Source organism: Girardinichthys multiradiatus, chromosome 15 (genome assembly GCF_021462225.1).
Source record: "Girardinichthys multiradiatus isolate DD_20200921_A chromosome 15, DD_fGirMul_XY1, whole genome shotgun sequence".
NCBI lineage: Eukaryota > Metazoa > Chordata > Actinopteri > Cyprinodontiformes > Goodeidae > Girardinichthys > Girardinichthys multiradiatus.
In genome coordinates this window covers 34,516,343-34,538,038 of record NC_061808.1, presented here as the reverse complement: position 1 = coordinate 34,538,038, position 21,696 = coordinate 34,516,343, and the positions used below count along the sequence as shown (strand labels likewise).

General features: G+C 38.8%; 2 protein-coding genes across 2 annotated transcripts; both read left to right on the top strand.

Moving 5' to 3' along the window:
- The first annotated feature begins 859 nt into the window (after window positions 1–859).
- srp9 (signal recognition particle 9) lies at window positions 860–5,975 on the top strand. Its single transcript, XM_047387239.1, has 3 exons — window positions 860–1,044; window positions 1,167–1,235; window positions 5,259–5,975. The coding sequence occupies exons 1-3, from the start codon at window positions 973–975 to the stop codon at window positions 5,376–5,378; spliced, it is 261 nt and encodes an 86-aa protein (XP_047243195.1). The 5' UTR covers window positions 860–972; the 3' UTR covers window positions 5,379–5,975.
- Window positions 5,976–6,998: 1,023 nt separating this feature from the next.
- On the top strand, window positions 6,999–16,139 carry ephx1 (epoxide hydrolase 1, microsomal (xenobiotic)). The gene is made up of 9 exons (XM_047387098.1): window positions 6,999–7,261; window positions 10,940–11,129; window positions 11,217–11,397; window positions 11,480–11,698; window positions 13,027–13,156; window positions 13,244–13,458; window positions 13,673–13,781; window positions 14,670–14,792; window positions 15,036–16,139. The coding sequence occupies exons 2-9, from the start codon at window positions 10,947–10,949 to the stop codon at window positions 15,247–15,249; spliced, it is 1,374 nt and encodes a 457-aa protein (XP_047243054.1). The 5' UTR covers window positions 6,999–7,261; window positions 10,940–10,946; the 3' UTR covers window positions 15,250–16,139.
- The last annotated feature ends 5,557 nt before the right edge of the window (window positions 16,140–21,696 follow it).

Below are 21,696 nucleotides of genomic sequence, written 5' to 3'. Positions count from 1 at the left end.
TAGAATACGCTGCTTCTACAAAATACACAGATCATCACCATAAATTGTACCTGGACAAGTATGAGTACAAGGAAGATATGATTCCACTCTTTATTCATGGCAGAGAACTTAGGTAGAATTGGGAGAAAGACCACTCCCTTGGGTGAGATCATGAGAAACAGCCCCACACATGGACTGTATCAGAGTGCTTCAATGTTGGCACTACATCAGGACTCAGTTTTTTTCGGCTGCAATATTCTGATGCAAAGCCATAATGGCTGCATACGTTTTTATAAGCAACCATCACTAACCAAACAAAAAAAATCTAACATATGTTTTTACAACAATTCATCACAGCGTGATTTTGAATGTTGAACACCTATAATTGTTTTTTTACTGCGTTGAAGTGAAAAACATTTACTATATATTATAGCATTGCATCTTATTCTATTAACGAGGTTGCAGCTTTTTTTTAAAGGGAAAACAGTAAACTTAAGAGAATCAGTAAGTAAATAAATCAAGATATTAATAAATAAATAAATAAATAAATAACATGTCTTAAATTCCACCACTAGAGAGCAAAATGTGTAATATACGCAAACTATGACGAAATCTCTTCCGGGTTCTTTGATTTTAATTCCTTAAAAACAAAAGCCTCAATAAAAAAGATTACATATGCAGGAAGCCGTTTGCTTAAGTTTATCCGGATTGTTGTGTGAGATTATAATAATAAAAAACGGTTTTTATTGAAGTTTTCTGAAACAGTCTTTGTATTGTGTAAATAATACATTTGCACGTAACGAGAGAGTTTTTGAGTAGAGGAATTTTATTTTGAAATGGTGCCGCTGGCAGAGTTTGTGCCTCCGCTTCTCTTCGCTGTGATTGGCTGCCCTCATGTTGCTGCTGATGTGTTGCTCCGAACTCAGCGAGTTTTTTTTTTTTGGATTCAAACAGAGCATTTTTGTGCTGTAGGAGCTTCACGGAGTGAAAATAATGCCTTATTATCAGACTTGGGAGGAGTTCGCTCGGGCAGCAGAGAAGCTGTACCTGGTGGATCCAATGAAGGTAAACACTTAAGCGTTTTCTTTAAATCAGCTGGACGGGTTAGCATGCTGGTTAGCTAGCGACGTGTTCATGCTGACTGCTGACTTTCTTGTTTAAACGTTTAGCTGTGCTGGTGTTTGCAGGTCAGGGTGGTGCTGAAGTACAGACACTGCGACGGTAACCTCTGCATCAAAGTCACAGACAACGCTGTGGTGAGTAACAGCCAGAACTAGCTGTCCGTCGTGGGAGATGTGGAAATTCAGGCATTCATTTCAGCACTGCTGACTGATTAAACCCGACCACAGTGAAGTTAGCATCTGATTTACAGCTTCATTTTCTCCGACTATTTCACAGCTTTTAAGGAACCAGGACTGAGTTTCATAAAACTAGCTGACCCTATAAAGATAACAGGTTCGACAGTTCGTCGTCGATTACATTTTTTTGGTATATCTGCAATAAAACACTGAAATTGTCCCCTTTTGTGTTTTTACAAATGGAAAGATACTTTTACAAACTGAGCTGCGTTTTGACGAGTGTTTGATCGGCGTTGAATAATCCAGTTTAGGTTTAAAGTAAAATTTTTATAAGGATATGTTTAGCATTTGTGAAACACTTCCTTATTAAAAACAAAAATAATTTCTCTTTATTCACTTGCTGAATTTGACGCTGACTTCCACAGGGTTTAAACCTTTTATACAGATGCTCTAGATTCTCAGTGTGAGCTTGATGTAGGCGAATATACAGGCTGAAAAACTATGGCCTGGACAGAAGTAGCTGGATTGATTTCATTCTGCTGATCAGTTGGATTGATTTTTTTGCATCATCACTTCTCTTGAGAGAAAAACAAGATAACATTTTGCCTTTGATTTGCTCGCCTTAATCTCCAACTGTGAAATTGATGTGTGGACAGAAACTGCTAATTATTAACAGTTCTACAGAAATGTTTGGTGTTTATTTGTGAGAAGAAAGCAGAAAATAAACAAAATGCTTGAACACCTCCTGGTCATTTAACCCAGGCTGCACCACGAAGCAAGATTAACGGCTATTCCTGCTATGTTCTGCTGACAGTGAGAATATTTAATATCATAAAGGTGGATCTGTCTGAAACGGACCGGATCACCATGACAACACACACTGAATGCAAAACCTTATCAGGTAATGATTTTAGAGTTTAAATTGTACGTCAGAATTTCAACCTGTTTGAAATGTTTTTCTGCATGAGACAGAAACGTTAGATTGAAAAATGTATGTCTTCAGACCTATGAATGTTTACCTTATATTAACCATTAAATGTCCGATAATCAAACCGGTAAATACTTGTACCTTATAACAGTCAATTTCAAAATCTACACTTAAATGTACAATGTTGTGGACATGGCGCCCCCTAACATATTAATATTGTTGTTGTTTTTTTGTAACACTTGCATGCTTTAGACAATCAAACTCTATTTTTAATTTTCAAATGCAAACCGCAGTTTTCAAATGATCATTTCACTTAGTAAGGGAAAAAAGCCAAACTAACCTGGCCATCTGTGAAAACATTTAAGCGTGACAGAACAGAAAAGGACAGAGGAACGAGAGTCTGGAAACAAATACTTTTTCACAGCCTCATTTTTACCGATACAGCCTTATGTTTTTACAAATAAATTTTTTGCTGTAATATATTATTACCTCACTCATTACCCCACTTGATTTTATTTGTATTCCCATCAAAGGAATAAGCACAGATATTGGGAGATGCTCACAACAAACATAAGTTGTTTCTTCCATAGATTGTCTCAAGAGACTGCTTTCAGGCAGCCAGAAAAATATGGATTGTTTTCCACGTCACTATCAGAACTAGGGCTGAAACAATTAATCGGGTTAGGAGTGATTAGTCGATTATTGAAGTAATCGTCAACTAATTTAGTAATCAAGTAATTGTTAACTGGAGCATACAGGCTCTAAAACATGCCATATACTGAGAGAACAACCCACTCGAAGCAGTAATTAAGTCAAAACTATTCAAGAAATGTATATATTTTGCATTTAAGATGAAAAACCATGTAAATGTTCTCTATCCAGAACTCAAGTGATATAGTTGTAGCTTCACCTGGTTCAAAATCTTAAAAAAAAAAAATCTCCAATTAAGCACCTTTTGCTATCTGCTCATTAATCAGTTAATTGAAAAAACAGTCATGAAATCATGACATGTAAAATGCCTGTTTATCTGTAAATGCATCAAGCTCAAGTTAGCAAACACCAGAATCAAAGTTGTAGCCATTCGCTCATATTTACAAAAAAAACCAAAACACCCTATTCCATTTAGAATATTTTTGGTACTCTCACAATAATGAGAGAAGGGGTCAAATTGAATTGTTGACAATTTAAATGTGCAGTATTGACATATAACTATAGGGTACCTATTAAACCCGTTTAGTTAGGACTGTGGCAGTTATATTCTGCAGAAACACTGACTTCAGATTTTGGTTTAAGGGCGCACTCACACTCCTGGTCCGGTCCAGGGATCAGTAAAAGTGAGAAAATCCACAGCTTCAGTTGGCCCAGTTTGCTTCCACACCAAACCAAACAAAGTCAAGCATACAGGCCAAGCAGAAGCTTTCCCTCTCCCAGCTGCTATTAAGAGCAGCCATCACGGCTTCTTCTTTCGCAGTCCGCCACACAACTAAGCTGCCAGACTGGGCTGCCTTTGCCTCACAACCTGAGCCATTTGGACCTTCTTTACTCTTGTTCATCAGAATGGTTCGCATAAGAAAATTAGTTTAGGGTAAAATAACCAAAATATTGCATATTCCATGGTGTTTGCTTTTGTTTGTGGTTCTAAAAGTTAAAATATTTGAGTGCAAGCAGGCTACCTGCTGAACTAGTGCTAACGGCTATTAAGCCTTTAGGTGTGTTTTAAAGTTTTGACAAACTTTATTTGAATGAGTGGTTTAATCTCAGTTTGGCCATAAAGCGTTGCTGGGGCTCATGTACACCTTAATATTTCTATTAATGGTATACCAAGCACTAAAATGGTTGCTAAATAAACTATTTTCCTTTGTTCACCAAGACCGTTAACTATTATTGCCAGCGCCAGGTCAAATATTTATATCCGGCTCGTTGCCATCTTGTGAAACTCCACAAACTTTCCTCCCTGCCATTTCAGTAGTCCATTACTCTATGTGATGGCTAGTTAAAATAACATTAAAGTCAATTGTCCAAAGGTTTATTGGTTTATTATTCGGCAAATAATATATCCTTTAATATTATTTTACTAAAATAATGGCGGCTAATTAAAACATTGAAAATCAATTGTCAAAATGGTGATTTCTAACTCAGTAAATCATTCTTTAAAATATAATTCTACTAAAATAATGTTTTACTTACCCTTCTGATTTTCAGTGTGATTGGCTGTTTGAACACATATCAATTGTTCTTGATTAGTTTTTAGACACATCTGACCTTATTTCCAAATTCCACAAAATAAACCTTGGTTCATAAACATAAATATCCGCACTGAACTGTCATATCATTGCATCATTTTATTATTGGTTCCCTTTTCCCTTTTATTTTTATATAGTTCTTTAGTTTCCTTATTATAGTTTTTAGTTTGTTTCTAGCGTAGAAAACTGTTTAATTGAAATATTTTGACTTGGAGTTAAATTGTTTTTTATAAATTCTTATCATTTGAAGAGAGGTTATGGTGAATTTATTCCATATGTGTGCAGAGTTTGCTGTTTTGAGAATGCCAGTGCTCGAATCACTCTTTCATCTATTGTTCTAATACTACCGCCATATTGGGCTGGTATTCTTAGGACAATACTTGACAGATCGAAAGTTGTTTGGTTAAATATTAAACAACCAAACTGAAATATATTACACAATAAAACCTTTTGATACATGTATATTAACCATATGGTCGAAGTTGGCATGGGCCGTTTGCGATGCTGGATCTGAGCGGGGTATCCAGCATATGTGAAAGTTTAAAATGGTGTAGCAGTGTGTGGGATCAAATTGTAAAGATTCAGGACCTCATTCTTTATTTAGTCCAAGTTTGACTTTTGTCATTTCCAAGTCACAAGATAAAAGGTTTAAGGTATCTAGAATGGCTTGCTTTTCACAGGAATTTGAAACCTGGCAAGTGAACCTTTTTATAGTACTAGGATCATACCTTTAGATCTGTACTATTTAAGGTTCCTGCCAACCTGATGGCTGTCATTGGCCTCATGTCCCATGTTTGTCTGTCTTTACAGTGTCTACAGTACAAGACAGATCAGGCTCAGGATGTAAAGAAGATTGAGAAGCTCCATGGAAAACTGATGAGACTCATGGTGTCCAAGGAGACCCACAGCGGCGCCATGGAAACGGACTAACACCCCCAGATAGCACTTCGCCTTTGGAGCGCCGGGACTGAGTTCAGAGGACTTGGTGGTTGTTTAAGGCACAGAACCATCAGTGGGATGAGGAGTCTGAGAGACATCGGTAGCTAAGAAGGGATTTAGAGGAAATAATCTGATTGGCTACATTGATGGATTATTGTCAGAGCTGTGGAATTGATATTTACTGTATATATTTTATTCTTTGAGGAGTGATCATAGGTTTTTGTTTTCGGATCTTCTAAACACACATCTGATGGTATTAATGAAGCATAAGTCCAGTGTAGACTGTTGAGATGGTTAAGGAACTGTAAAGATGGAGAAAATATATTACATACTTTAGAGGGGTCTGAATTTGTTTTCTATTTTCAGCAAGGCACAGAAATAGACGAAGACATTTTTGTCAATGTCTCATATTGAATTTCAATGCTGCATTTCATTTTATTTTGCTTTGTCCTTATGGACTTGTGCCTCATAAATGAACCCTCAGTTTCTTCAGCAAGTGAGGAACACTCCAGTTTTTACAGAGAAACCTCCACATCTTCAACTGGCAGAATAGTTTCAATAAATGTTTATTTCCTCTGGTACAATCAACATCTGCTGTAGTTTTTCCTAATGGTACTACTGTTGCTTCCTGAAGCTGCTGCCTTGGTGAGAATGAGAAACCACAACCTGGGTGACAACATATGCAATCAACTGTCCTGGAGGATGTTCAGTTATTTAACTTTGTGACTACACATAACCCAACCAATTGTTCTACTTATAATTATTTACAATATATAATTGAGATTTTTGATACTTTGGAAAATGTAGAATAAACACCCTCTTAAGTTTATAGAATAGTATACCTTATTGTTGCTCTGCACTTCATGTAGTAACACAAGCAAGAATGACCTGTGGTGCTTTAGTTTTCACACCAGGGTTGTCTGCAAATATTTTCAGGGGGGGGGATTGTCATTAAAAGGCTTGAGACCCTAGGAATGGTATAAGTCATGGTGGTTTGGAAAGTGTAGCTGTTTAAAACCTTATTATACACTGATTCAGGTAATTGTCTCATCCATAATCAGGAAGGAAAAAAAAACCTCCCAGTTTATAGTTTGCTGCACCTCTGGCTTGTAGGACAGTTTGAAGATATAGACTTCACTAATGGAAAAACATTTCTTCATCTGTCAGGTAGCAACATTCTGATGTGGCAGCAGACATATCCGCTTTGAAGGACTGAGCCTTGCCATAAATTGTCTACCACCATAACTCTGCAGTTGGACTGAGATCTGGACTCTTTGCAGGCCATGTCACTGACTTTACCAAAGAAAGTTATTAATAATGCGGCAATATGCAAAATGGCATTCCAATTTCTGACTTCGGAGGTAAATGGAACACAGTACATTAACTAACTACTTGTTGCTGATCCACTGTTGTCCTCTTCACTTTGTGCAAGAAGTTCTTAAAATGTCCTCCGCTGCTCTCCTATGAGAGGTTTATGATTAATGTGCATGAACAACTTATCTGCAGCCTGCAAATAGTTGATACCAGACACTTTTTATAGCCCGGTAGATAGCCCAAGCACCACCAGGGGTACCTGTACCACAGGTCAATGTTTTATTTCTCCTGCCTTTCCCAAACACTACATGTCCCACCATCCTCTTTTCCAAGCTCATTTTGACAGGAGGAAAAACTAGCTCTGGCGTTTTTTTCTCTCCTCGTTGGTGCTCAGCTCGATATAAACGATCTTTCATGACAACATGGCTGCTCTCCTCCTGGATGATATGGTCTAAGGAAGAACTGTGAGACGAAAGGAAAGCAGCCACCAGAGCAGCGCAGCGACACCGTCTGTCCACTGTGTCTGTGGACTTTCCTCCCGTGGATCTGTGGGACTTCAGGTAAAAACCACCCAACCTGAGAAGTCTATTGCAACTTAATACACCTTTAAAGCAGCTTTCTCTGTATTATGTTCGGCACGTAGCTGTGAGACTCGCTTTATTAAGTTGACAGTTTTGGGTTTGCTGCGCGCAGCTGGAGAAACATTAATGAAATGTTCTTAGAAGAAACAGCTGGACTCCATACGTATTTATTTCAACAGTAACTTGTACGGGTTCTACCCTTAATTTACACGGACTAACTAAATGGAAGCAGATAAGTGATCTGTTGTTTTGTTGCAGTATGAAGCCAGACTGAACTTTAACACATTTTAATAAAGTAGTGTTGGTGGGCAGCCATGTATGTCATGCAGACCCCAGACAGGCTGCCAAACTGCGTCACAGCGATAACAGAGAGCTACATCAGGTCAAGGGCTGCAGGATTTTCTCTCGGTGTTTATCAGTTTGATTTGTCTGCCCCGCTGGTTCACTGCACAACTTTTAGGTCTTCATAGAAACAGACATTTATCGGGGTGTTGGTGTCCATGTTTGTGCAGAGAACAGTTTGTCTTGCATCTCTGAGGCTCTGTAATTTCTCTCAGCTGGTCACACAACAACAGTGACACCGTTGTTTCAGTGCACCCAGCTTACCACTTTTTGGAGCCAGTTAAGGATTGTGGTCCAGCTTTGGATCACACCACAGACTAATGGGCTTATCCAGTTATACTGAGTCAAGCTCAGCCAGAAGTATTCGAATCCTTTTCTCAGACCTCCACATTGTTACAGTAGTATAAAACTAGTCAAGTGAAAGTTAGACTTTCAAAACCACATAAAATTAAACACACATTCATTTAGCAAGGAAGGAACAGAAACATCAAGTATTTAACTACAAATCTTAAGCTAATGCAAAACCTGCAGGTATTTCCTATAAAGATATTTCTTTAATTAAGACATGTTTATGGCAAGCAATGAGTAGGTTATTCCAGAGCATAGTTTCTTTAGAGAGAGGTCTGACAAAATGGAAGAAACACATTTTTTAAGCGTCGTGTTGCTGCATTTCAAGCATTTTATATAGACAAGCTGGTTTCCCACAGGGCAGGTATGCTCTAAAGAAAGTATTTCTGGAGACGGAATCATAATCGTGGGATTGACTTCATTAAATCAAGACTGCATCCAGCATCAACGTAGTCTGGCCACATTGGTGTAATAGTAAGCTGTATGACCTTCAACTATTTGGATTATTTGTGTATGGGTATGTGGGTGTATGTGTCTACGGGTAGGTGGGTGAGAGTTTGTATAGAAGTATGTGCACAAATATTTCACCTAAAGGTGCAATTTCTAACAAATTTGCACCTTTAGGTGGCCTTTCTTTAGAGCTTACCTTGCACCTTTAAGTGCAAATTGTAGGTGCCGGCATGTATGTGTCCCCCCAAAATTCCCAACATGGCGGCCATGTACTAGCCAACTGTGCCAGCTGGAACAGAACTGGAAACTACTTGAGAAATTTTGGTCCCAAATAAATGCGGTCGATGTTCCATGAAAAATTGCTGGAATCAACTGGTATCATTCTTTTGCTACAGGCGTTGGACAATGAAACTGAAACACCTGTCATTTAGTGTGGGAGGTTTCATGGCTAAATTGGACCAGCCTGGTAGCCAGTCTTCATTGATTGCACATTGCACCAGTAAGAGCAGAGTGTGAAGGTTCAATTAGCAGGGTAAGAGCACAGTTTTGCTGAAAATATTGAAATGCATACAACATTATGGGTGACATACCAGAGATCAAAAGAAGACAAATTGTTGGTGCACGTCTTGCTGGCGCATCTGTGACCAAGACAGCAAGTCTTTGTGATGTATCAAGAGCCACGGTATCCATGGTAATGTCAGCATACCACCAAGAAGGACGAACCACATCCAACAGGATTAACTGTGGACGCAAGAGGAAGCTGTCTGAAAGGGATGTTCAGGTGCTAACCCGGATTGTATCCAAAAAACATAAAACCACGGCTGCCCAAATCACGGCAGAATTAAATGTGCACCTCAACTCTCCTGTTTCCACCAGAACTGTCCGTCGGGAGCTCCACAGGGTCAATATACACGGCCGGGCTGCTATAGCCAAACCTTTGGTCACTCATGCCAATGCCAAACGTCGGTTTCAATGGTGCAAGAAGTGCAAATCTTGGGCTGTGGACAATGTGAAACATGTATTGTTCTCTGATGAGTCCACCTTTACTGTTTTCCCCACATCCGGGAGAGTTACGGTGTGGAGAAGCCCCAAAGAAGCGTACCACCCAGACTGTTGCATGCCCAGAGTGAAGCATGGGGGTGGATCAGTGATGGTTTGGGCTGCCATATCATGGCATTCCCTTGGCCCAATACTTGTGCTAGATGGGCGCGTCACTGCCAAGGACTACCGAACCATTCTTGAGGACCATGTGCATCCAATGGTTCAAACATTGTATCCTGAAGGCGGTGCCGTGTATCAGGATGACAATGCACCAATACACACAGCAAGACTGGTGAAAGATTGGTTTGATGAACATGAAAGTGAAGTTGAACATCTCCCATGGCCTGCACAGTCACCAGATCTAAATATTATTGAGCCACTTTGGGGTGTTTTGGAGGAGCGAGTCAGGAAACGTTTTCCTCCACCAGTATCACGTATTGACCTGGCCACTATCCTGCAAGAAGAATGGCTTAAAATCACTCTGACCACTGTGCAGGACCTGTATATGTCATTCCCAAGACGAATTGATGCTGTATTGGCTGCAAAAGGAGGCCCTACACCATACTAATAAATTATTGTGGTCTAAAACCAGGTGTTTCAGTTTCATTGTCCAACCCCTGTATGTGTTATATTTAACAAAGGTGTCATATATATTTGTATTTTAAATGGAAAACTGTAAAATGTTGCAAATGTTTTAGTGTTGGGGAACTGCTTCAAAAAATGGAGTTCTATTAGTTGCACACACTATTATCAGTTTGCAAATTTTTACAAGGCAGTTCAAAGTTCAAACTATCCTCTGTCCAGGAGTGGATCAGGTGTATGAAAGTCTAAGGCAAACTGATAGGAAAAAGGCTACTCCTTCACACTGCTCATACTGCTCACAGCTTTCCAACTGTAGCTTTAAGACAGTGTTGCCTTAATAAAAGTGATATGAAGCTGCTCTCTCAGTTTCCATGCAAACCTATCTGGGATTTTCTTGACATAAATATTTTCAAACAACAAAACCTGTCTTGTAGTCACAGTGTAGTATCTCCACACAGCTGTAGGAATTTTAGCATGCTTTGGCCCAATCCCTTTTAATCCCAGTAAGTAGTAAGTAAGTAAGCTAGTTGTGAAGCTATAATGTTTTAAAATCTGGGTATATTTTGATACCAGAAACAGCCACATTCCCAGAAGCAGGCTGGTAGAGGTGTTTAGATTTGCTTGTTTTTTCTCTTAAAAAAATTAATTAATTAAATTGGTTCATATAAATACTGACTGCAAGTGTGTTAGAGACAGCCTATGCCAAGACAGATCTGAGTTACTTTCCACTTCTAGCTGATACTGTTGCTGTCTATGCTTTTCTTGTGCATGCTATGTTTTTAGATTATTAAGTTCTATTTTTGTATATAATTGTGTCACTCCATTTAATGATAAATAAATGGTTTATTTAGGACTAAATGTCTGATCCAGTTTATATTTGATGTCTCTACACAGACGCATCATGTTCACAGCAGTGCTGGTTGCCGTGGTGATTGGAGGATTGATTTTCTTTTTAGTTCAGAGGAGCAGGAAGCAGGTTCTGGAGACAGAGAATGGCTGGTGGGGACCTGGAGCGCCCCCTGATGCTGAGGAAGACATCACCATCCGCTCCTTTAAAGTAACCACCAGTGATGAAGAACAGGAGGTTAGCTAACACACCTGGGATTCCACCGTATTTTCTCAGGCTCTTCATCCTCCCTTACCTCCTTTTGTTTTTCCTGTTTTCGGTCAGGACCTTTACAGGAGGATAGACCAAACCCGTCCTGTGTCCTCACTGGAGGACAGCCAGTTTAACTATGGCTTCAACTCCCACTACCTTCAGAAGGTGGTGGCTTACTGGAGAAATCACTTTGACTGGAAGAAACAAGTGGACAAACTTAACCAGTACCCACATTTTAAAACCAACATTGAAGGTGAGCCTGCACAACTGACATGTTCACAAAGAAGCTACAGAGGTATCTTTGACTTATTTGAACTCAGTGAACTTCTGTTTAGGCATTGATGTCCACTACGTACACGTGAAGCCCAAGAGCGTGCCAGAGGGGACATGTGCTATTCCCCTCATAATGGTCCATGGGTGGCCCGGCTCATTCTATGAGTTCTATGGGTTGATCCCCCTGTTAACAGAGCCTTCAGATCAAGGCGACCTTGTGTTTGAGGTGGTGTGTCCCTCCATTCCAGGCTACGGCTTCTCTGAAGCACCACGGAAGAAAGGTCAGTTTGGAGAAGACTGATGCCAAATGTTGACTCTTAATCGGTATCAGAGAGCTAAACGTATGGTGGGAGTTTGAGCAGTAGACCAGATACTACAGCCTGTAGATGAGCAGTAATCCTACTGTGTGTTTCCTGCTTTAGGACCTGTGCTATTAAGGTTGTATTTTATCAGCGATAAAGAGAAAAATTAGACTGACTTTCCATGTTGTTTACTGTTTTATACTCCTGCTCTGCATGGAGCCTGTTTAAGTAAGCTATGTGCAATGAAAGGAAATGACTTTGCAACAGTGTAGCTTACAACAAACAAGTAACGAACAGTAAATTAGAGTTTACACACAGTACCTAAATGGTCTTTCAGTCATTTATTTTAGGTTCAGGTGTTTACAAGGTTTTGCACAACTAACAAGTAATTCCTTATTTACATATACTCTGTTTCCAAGGACCCTAATCTTAATTCACCCTGTTAAAGTGGTTTAAAAAGGTTCTTCTGGCTTTTTTAAAGGTATTTTTTCTTTTGGGCAGAAAATTTACCTCTTTCTTCCAAAAAAATGTAACACCCAAAAGACAAAGAAAACTACATAGAGATGATCACCTGAAGGGTGACACACCTCCTAGGGTTTTTTTTTGTCTGAGTCTTTGCTAGATTTTTTTTTTTCTTCATTTCTTCATCTGCTAAAATTTTAGGCTGACTTTTTACACGTCCAAATCAGAGTCAGTGAAAGAAATGGAACATCATGTGCCTTTGTGCCAGATTTCATCACACCAATGGTTTCTGCTGTCTGTTCTTGATGAGATTGTGAGTGGGAATGGGAAAACTAAAATAAATTATTAAATGAGCGTAAAGCTGTCACAGGTCAGAGATCTGAGGAGGGGCTTGATCATGCAAGGTTCCAAAGGTCAGCATCAGAGTTTTAAAGTGAATTCTGAAATTCATTGGAAGCCATTGACGGGAGGCCAAAACCAGCATCACATGTGCTGGTTTTGAGCTCCAGTTAAAACCCCTGTAGGAGAGTTCTGACCCACCTGGTGGTGATCAATCTCCTTCTTATTTAAACAAGTAAGAAGACTGTTACAGAGGTCAAAGCGTGAAGATATGAAAGTGTGAATAATCGTCTCCAATTCGTAATATATATTGCTATTTTGTAGATGTAAAAAGCAGTTTTCTGTTAACTCCATGGACATGGCTGAGTCAAAAATAGCCCAAAGATTCGGTAGATATGGTCTTATGGAAGAAAGTAATAGCCCTAAGTGGTGCTTTAGTAGTGAAGGGCACCAGTTTTCAGAAGTTCTCAGTAGAGTTTGAAATAACTGTAAAGTTTTCTGGACAGGTTTTGATTCAGTTTGTGCTGCACGCATCTTCCACAAGCTGATGAAACGTCTGGGCTTCCAGCAGTTCTACGCCCATGGGGGAGACTGGGGCTGGCTGGTCACCACAAACATGGCTCAGCTGGAGCCCAAGTATGAATTAACATCCCCAAATTAATAAGTGCGATTTAACTACAGTTTACACAACTATTCAACTTCTCATTTTTTCTCTCACCCCAGAACTGTTAAAGGTTTGCATGTAAACTTTGCACCGCCCTCCAAGCCGGGGTTGCTCATGGTTTTGTCAATCATGCTCGGCCGCCGCTTCCCAAAGCTTTTTGGATTCACTGAAATGGATGTTGAGCGACTCTATCCTTGCATGGAGAAACTGGTGGTGGAATCCATCAAAGAGTCCGGCTATATGCACATCCAGGCAACTAAACCGGACACAGCGGGTAAGAACTGACAGGAAATGGTTCTCAGCAGCATCACATAATTCAGTGCATTTTCCTATACCTTATTTAGTATCCTCTAAATTAAATATGCGAAATGTTCCTAAAGTGTGCTGTTTTTATACATCACAGATTTAAAGAAATATATTTTACTTCTTTGCTTTTATGTTACTTTAGATTTTAAATGGTAGTTGTGTTTACGTTTTTGACCCGTCAGGTCGTGGGCTGAATGACTCCCCTGTTGGTCTGGCTGCCTACATCCTGGAGAAGTTTTCTACATGGACAGATCATGACTTCAGGAACCTGGAAGATGGAGGACTAACAAGGTTAGGAATAGGTGCTAGAGGGAGATGTTTTACTCAGGCTGTATTAGGAATGTAACGGCACATGCATTTGTAACAAAAATATCTGGTACAGCCATGTTGGTTCTGTACGCATGTGTACCGATAAATACAGCATTGTTTAATACCTGAATGTTTGTGTGGAACTAAGTGTGTGGTGCAGCGTTCTGTAGTGCGAAGTTCAAAAGTGACACCTAAACAAAACAGAGAGGACTCCCAGCTATGTGGGAACATTAAGGTTTCTCATGCAGCCACAGAGGAGAAAGAAAGGCAGACCGAACCAGAACTTCATGTCAGTGTAGAGCCTCCAACAGTAATAAGGTACAGTAGCTCTCTCTGCACTTGCCTGAAACAACTTCAAGCTGAATGTAAACATCTCAGATACTGAGAAGCATCCAATCAGCCCAGACTCTGTTCATCTTATAAAATGCAAGTCAGAGGAATCTCTGTTGATAAGGGGGGATTTTCCCAATAGCTCCCATGTTGCATTCAGGCACAGCTGGGACACTAGGTTGTCCAAATATCATAATAAATTAAATTAAATATGTTTTATTCTCAAATATGGGCACACCTTTTTCAGAAATTGAGCATTTTCAATGCCTGTGAAAACAACTTTATTCACTGGAAAAATTCCAACCAGTCAGCTCTATACTTTCCACTTTAAGCTTTAGAACATAGTAACATCAAATTAATTTCAGAAATTGAAACAGGCCTTTTGTTTACTGCTGACCAAAGTAAAAAGAAAAAAAACATATATTCTTATTTTATTGAATCAAACATACTGAAAGCGTACCGAACCGTGATTTCTGTGCACCATTACAGCCCTAGGTTGCATGCTGTTATCTGATTAAAGTCATGATCCATGCCTTACAGGAAGTTCTCTCTGGACGATCTGCTCACCAACGTCATGATCTACTGGACTTCCGGCTGCATCATTCCTTCAATGCGGTTCTATAAGGAAAACGTTGGCAAAGGTTTGGATGCGCCCCATGCTAAGTGAGTGATAACCCATCCTAGATATTATCCAATCATAGCCTTTTTTTAGAGGGTACTCTATACGTTTTTCAGTTATTTTTATTTTTATTATTTTTTATGCTTTTTAATTTTATAACTAAAGTTTCAAAAGACCACTGCTTTCCTCCCTGAAACTGATGTCAAAGAAATCCAATAAGTGATTCAGAATCAGAAAATCTTGAAATGTTTAATGTTCAGACTCCTATGATCACCTTCTATTCCCAGGATACCAGTCTACGTTCCCACTGGCTTTGCCTGCTTCCCCAATGAGCTGATGCACACGCCCAAGCTGTGGGTCAAACAGAAATACCACAACCTCATCAGCTTTTCTCCCATGCAGCGTGGAGGCCATTTCGCTGCCATGGAAGAGCCACAGCTGATGGCAGAGGATATCCAGAAGTTCACAAAAACAGTGGAGAAGAAGATGAAGAAGCAGTAGAAGGTTGATGGATAAGTTGTAAAATGTCTTCTTCTACATTTGGGCTGAAGAGGAGGCAACATGCCAGCCATGTTCTCCCTGCTTGTTGTGAAACATGTTAGTGAAATAGAAAAAAATATATTTTGGGCATGTAATATTTAAATACCCACACACATCACACATTTGTCAAATGAAAGCAGCTGAATAACTACAGACAGATGAGATTTAGGCACACTAGTACTCTGCACTATTCTGGACTGTGAGCTCAGCTTCTTTATGGCGTTTATATCACATAGGAGGAATATTCTTTGCTTATAGAGTAAGACTGTCCTTATTCAGCATGTACCATTGTAAGCTCTATTCTACTAGCTCAAAGCTAATAGAAAATGTTGCATAACTCACTTATCTCTAAAGTCTGCATTACCAAATCAGGCTCTCCTTGTAACATCGAGTAGAGAAATGCGTTGGGTTTAGAGCTGTTTTGGGCTGGCAATCCAGCTGTGTTATTAATAATTGGGCACTTCAATCACTACAGCCTGTGGTGTTGAAAAGAGCTCAGTAAGCAGCTGCAGACAGGATGTCAGGGGGCAGACAGTGTTATTGTGTTGACAGCATAGACAAGGTGCCAAGCATTCCTCTGACTGATAGCAGGAGACCTCTGCACTCAGGTCACAGCTGACCTAAATATTCACATCATGTTTAAACATTTCCTACATAAATACACAGGCTGAAAAACACAGAAACGCAATGATAAACACATCGATCAATATCACCCAGAAAAAATAAAACTTTGAACATATTAAACTTAAAAAAACTTGAATATACCATACTTATCTAGAAATGTAATTAAAAGCAGTGACACTGTTCTGCTAAAGCCATAATTAAAAGTATGTTCTTGACTTCACTCCACACATGGGGCTTGTGTTTCAAAAGCAGTTTTGCCTAATTTTGTACATACCATCAAAACCATTAAAATAACCTTTTCCAAAGGCCAGGGCTCGTATTCATATAGAATCCCAAGACTAAAAGTAGCTCCTAGTGATGTCATTCTAAGAAAATTCTATGATTTTTCTTCGAATTTTTCCTATGTAAGATAAAAGTTATTCACGAAGCATATTAGGCCTTAAGAGAGATCCTAATGTGAGGAAATGTTAAGAGTAGTGAGGAGGACTTTTAGTAAGCCTAAGAGTGTCTGAATCAGAGAACATGGTGGGAAGATAAAGAGAAAGTAGACATATTCTCCTACGATGACAACAGTGAATTAATAAAATGCTACTTATCGCTCAGGGATCCATCCGCTAAACAGTCGAGTAAATGAACACATAAACTTCCAAAACAATCATACAGATATTGATAAGATCAACCTTATCATCCCCCTAGGGGGACATGAAATAGTTCCAGTGGCAGCACAAGTGCTCCACTAGTAAGATAATATTAGGAAGGATAAATAAAGCTGCTCACAATCCAGACTGGTGAAAGCTGAGGGAACGATGCATTGATCTGCTGGGAATGCCTGTTTGTTCCCACCGTGATCCCAGGACCAAATCTACCTTTCAAAACTCCTCTCTTCTCCTCCACCAGCAGGCTCTAATCCTGTTCAGTTTGGGTTTCTCCACCTTTTTTTCTCCGTTTTGTTTTGTTGATTTTACCAAACTAAACCTCATTATACAAGAAGGCAATCACAGTAAAATGCTGAATTTTAATGATATGAAATAAATTAATATGAAATAGATGCAGTATGAAAACGACCAGCATGGTGAGTAAACATAATAATAAGCAAATCAAAATAATGATCAGCATGTAAATAAGGTTCAAACATTTTGGTGCTGTGTGACAATTAATTTAATCTTGCTACGTCATCATCATGATTTATACATTTCAGAATCCAGTCTAAATTCTATCATCAGTTAATTTCTCACCATTCATTACTAGGAGTGCATTTGTTTTTTGTTTCTTTTAACAACCAATCACAGTTCTTAGAAGACAACGTCACACTTAGCAACGGGGTCAACCACACCTCCTCACTAAGATAGGAATTTCTTTCGTCTCCTCGCTCAGAGTCACTCTCAGCAGCAAAAAAAAAAAATCACTCAAGCTAGGAGTCCTTGGCATGAATTTTTAGGCTAAAATAGGAGCTCTCTGAGAATCTTTGTGAATACGGGCCCTGATGTTAAACACGCTGGCATGCTATTTGAGCGGTTTAAACCAAATGTTATTGGACGTACACTAAATAAAATGACACACAACCCTTTTTAAACTGTCTGACAATAAATATTTCATTCAATCCAGTTTTATTTATATAGCGCCAATTCACGACACATGTCGTCTCAAGGCCCGTTACAAAGTCAGTTCAATCAAATAAATAGATTTCAAGTCAGGTTCATACATTCCAATTAATCCTAAGAATCAAACAGTGCAGTCAGATTCAGTTTATTATTCAAATTGGTTAAAAGTTTTTCTATGTAAGGAAACCCAGCAGATTGCATCCAGTCAATGACTTGCAGCATTCAAGTGACTGGTGGTTTGAGAGAACAGAGCAGAGACACAAAAAGAACACAGAAGCACTGATCCAAGAGTACTTTCTATGGGAAGGAAAAGTAAATATTAATGGATGTAGCTCCTTTTAGAGGCTTCATCTAGGAGAGAAAGACAGCTAAGCAGATGAACTCTGAGCCACTTTTAATTAAACTGATTGTTTTCTGTTTTAGGTCTGTTAGGATTACCAGAATTACTTCTATTTGCCCAGGTGCCAGAATAATAAGTCCCCCCCCCCTGTTAAATTCAGACGTACATATCCTTTAATATTTGGGCAAATTGCCTTTAAACAGTAGAAGTTGGGTCACATGTTTTTGTTATCCTTCCACAGCATCCTCACACCATTTTGCCTTAAGTTTGGCCCATTCCTCCTGACAGAATTGGTTAAAATGATTCAGGTTTGTAGGCCACCTTGCTCACACACACACGTTTTCACAACATAAGGACTCCATCCCTGTACTTCACAGTTAGGATGGTTTTCTCAGGGTCTTTCCTCTGAATGTAACGAGGGTCATTATGGCCAAACACTTTAATTTTATATTCATCAGACCACAGCACGTCTCTAAACATTAAGTTATTTGTCGCTGGGTGCATTTACAAACTCTTTTTTGCTATTAAAGTAATGGCTTCTTCCTCTCTGGGTGGCTTTTCAGTCCATATTGATACAGGACTTTGTTTCACTTTGGATAATGACACCATCACTTTCAGGTATCTTGTGGAGGTCCATAATTCTCTTTGTGTAATCTTGGCTGATTTCTTTAGTTTTCCCATGATGCTACACAAGGAAGCACAGTGTTCTACACGTTGCCTTAAAATACATTCACAGGTGTGTCCCCATTTCACTCAAATGCTGTGAATTAACCTATCAGAAGCCTACAAAGCCATTACCTTCCCAGTTTGCTTAACTGTTTAGTAATCTTAGTTTATGTAAACTTCTAAATCTGATGAAACAAAAATTAAATGCCATTATTCGGGCATTTAGCAAATAGAAATAATTGTGTTAATCTCAACTAACCCAAAATAGGAAAGGTTTAGTCTGATTTAATGTCACACAGTCAGGAGCAGAAAGGTCTTGTGTGTTTCAATGGCCCATCAGTGTTTTAACATTGAAAATAGAAATATTAGAAATTTTGCAATCGTGAGTATTTGCTTTTACAACCTGTAATAAATCGCAGAGCAGAATGATAAACTGTATACAGTTTGTTTAAAAACAATATACACACATTCATGTGAACCAAATCATGTTATGTAACCAAATCAATTATGTAATAAATGATAAGGAACGTGATCTGGAATAAAATTTTCCTAGCAACAAAAAAAAAAAACTTTGTTTCAAGCTTTTTCACAGGGCTATCTGTATTGACGTCAAAGGTTAAGAAATAATCAAGGCAGATGCCAAGAAACTTATAGAAAAATAACATTCTCCAGAGGAGTGCCATCTTTAGTAACTAGCAGAGATGTGTAAAAACCTTCTATTTAGTCTTTCTGGTGTGAAGTATCGTGTTTAACTTGGCCAAAGAACTTTAAAAAAGGTTAAACACAGATTGAAGTCTATTGTTACTTCTTAATATTATATTGAGGAATAAATAATTGGATCACCTGCATTAAAGTGAACGTCCAGAGTCATTGTTGTCTAGTTCGAAGGCCAGTTCCATACAGACTAATTAAAGCCTTGCAGACTTTGGTAGAAAGCATGATGACGAACACAAGTGCTTTCAAAATCTCTAAAGCAGCATAACTACATATTTGTAGAAGCTACAGCAGTGAAGTTTAGTGTTTGATTAAGATTTGGATGTGAACTGGTTCAACATTGGAAACCGATGAGGCTTACATGAAAGTAAGTAAATCATAATCACCTCCAATTATACTGACCTGGAATCAGATTAAATCACTTTATGTTGCTGGGTAACACATTTTCATGATTTATTTAAATGTGGATGAAAGCTTGTATTTGTTTTTCTTTATTAAAGAAGAGTGCAAAATGTTTTCAACATCAAAGCTTCTGCCAGTAGATATGTAGAAATGCATTTACCCAGCAACTTATCATATGTTAAGATAAGTTTACTATTTTACTGTAGTTTTGTGATTCTTAACCAGACAACCACCTGGTGTGTTGGATCTCAGATTATGGAGCAATTTAGTTGTTTAGATCTAATAAAACAAACTTTTTATTACTCTTTTGGTTTCTTGTTGTTTTCCCTTTTGGGTTTTTAGAAATCGTTTCAACCAAACTAAAGTCTTCAGTTAATGTCCGGCCTCCTGTAACCCCGGCAGACATTTAAAGAGGCTTTTCCCCAAAGCCAACACTATAAAGCCTAGTTTGAAATGCCTCCAACACAACTCCCTTAATGCACTGGTGCAGTGGGATTCCAGCTGTTACTACAGATTTTCAGTTACACAGAGCTTAGACTTTAGAATGTTTATGGTATTTAATAAAATAAAGAAAAGGGGAAAAACATTCTTATACAAAGACACTGCTTAATTTGGTAAATGTTACAATTAACTGAGCAGAAAAGGCCTGGTGAAGTCCCAGTTTCAGACTGGAGAAACTGAGAATTCTCCCCAATTAACTTAAAGTCCAATATGGCTGCCTTGAGTATATAAGTTAGTAATAGCCACATTAGAAAGGATAGTTTCAAACCTCCTTTAGTTGCTACAGTGTTTGAAAATACTAAATGATTGGAAATACATGGTTACAAACTATTATTGCTAATATTAGTCACTGGTCACTGAACATGCCAATTAGCAATTCAAGTGGTTTTTAAACTGGGAACTGGAAAAAGGTTTGGTTTATTGCCATTCCAAAGTCCAGGTTCTGTGGAACACAGAAATAAGTGGTACCGCTAACGCTTGTTCCTGGTTCCCTGTCATCAGCTTCAGCTCATACCGGCATTTCTCCAGTTTTTTTCCGATCACTTCTTATAAGATGTTTCTGATGACGCAAAGATTGAAGTTTTAATAACTGTTGGTGTTTATGAGCTCTATATTCCAGTTAATTCGTTTGAATTTACTTTACAAATAATAAACTTGGTTCTAAGTACTCATAAGGGCACCCATAACATCACCAGTGGTACCTGTACCAAAGGTTAAGATCCATTGTTTAAAAGAACAAAACAACTGATGAAAAGCAGAACAATCTCGGTTAACTAATTCATCATGAAGCTAACGGGCATCTAAAGTTGAAATCATCATTGTAACAGAACTAAAAAATAAGTGCAAATATTATTGTGTCCATAAATGTCTCTGAAGTTAATTGTTTACTAAATCCTCTTTTGGCTTCATTGTTCTGCTTCGTTACAGCTCAGACAGTCAGTATTGTTAAAGGTAAACTGGTTATATCTAGATTATAACAGGATATTCCAGCTCCTAACATTAACATTGTGCTTGGTATATTGCAGTGATCTGAGGAAACTGACTCCAGTTGAAGAGCTGTGAGAAAATGATTTAATTTGATGGTTAGAGGAGTGTTTCTGGCTCTCCTCAGACAGGATATATAGGTCTTATATGTAGATACCAAATCATACATAAACACATTATAATAACAGAACTTCTTTAACCTTTCCATCCGCAACAGTGATCAGCAGGACATTACTCCTGTGACACTTCTGTGTTTTTCTAAATTTTCATTTGAATGATCTGGAAAATGTTCCATACTCTTAAAGTTATCCCTTTCTATGTCTTTAAACCAGGGTCGATAACCAAGCAATTCTAAGCAAACTAATATACATGCCTGTTCGTCTTTGGCAAGGTTCAATGTCGCGCTGCCCTGCACCTTAGATCCCACCCCTATCCAGCTGTTAGCAGAGCTCTGAGTTTCCCAAGGCCCCCTGGTGCCCTGGCTTGGGACACCATCCCAGTACTGCACTCCCCCAGACCCTGACTGCCTGCCTGCCTGCTCTTCTTGGCAACCAAACAGCCAGGGGAGGATCAGCA

Bases quoted from the DNA above. Each gene is read 5' to 3' on its own strand.
- srp9 (XM_047387239.1), top strand. From the start codon at position 973: ATGCCTTATTATCAGACTTGGGAGGAGTTCGCTCGGGCAGCAGAGAAG. The intron at 1,045-1,166 runs GTAAACACTTAA...TGGTGTTTGCAG, and splicing joins ACCTGGTGGATCCAATGAAG to GTCAGGGTGGTGCTGAAGTA. The intron at 1,236-5,258 runs GTGAGTAACAGC...CTGTCTTTACAG, and splicing joins AAGTCACAGACAACGCTGTG to TGTCTACAGTACAAGACAGA.
- ephx1 (XM_047387098.1), top strand. From the start codon at position 10,947: ATGTTCACAGCAGTGCTGGTTGCCGTGGTGATTGGAGGATTGATTTTC. The intron at 13,157-13,243 runs GTATGAATTAAC...CTCTCACCCCAG, and splicing joins ATGGCTCAGCTGGAGCCCAA to AACTGTTAAAGGTTTGCATG. The intron at 13,782-14,669 runs GTTAGGAATAGG...CATGCCTTACAG, and splicing joins GAAGATGGAGGACTAACAAG to GAAGTTCTCTCTGGACGATC.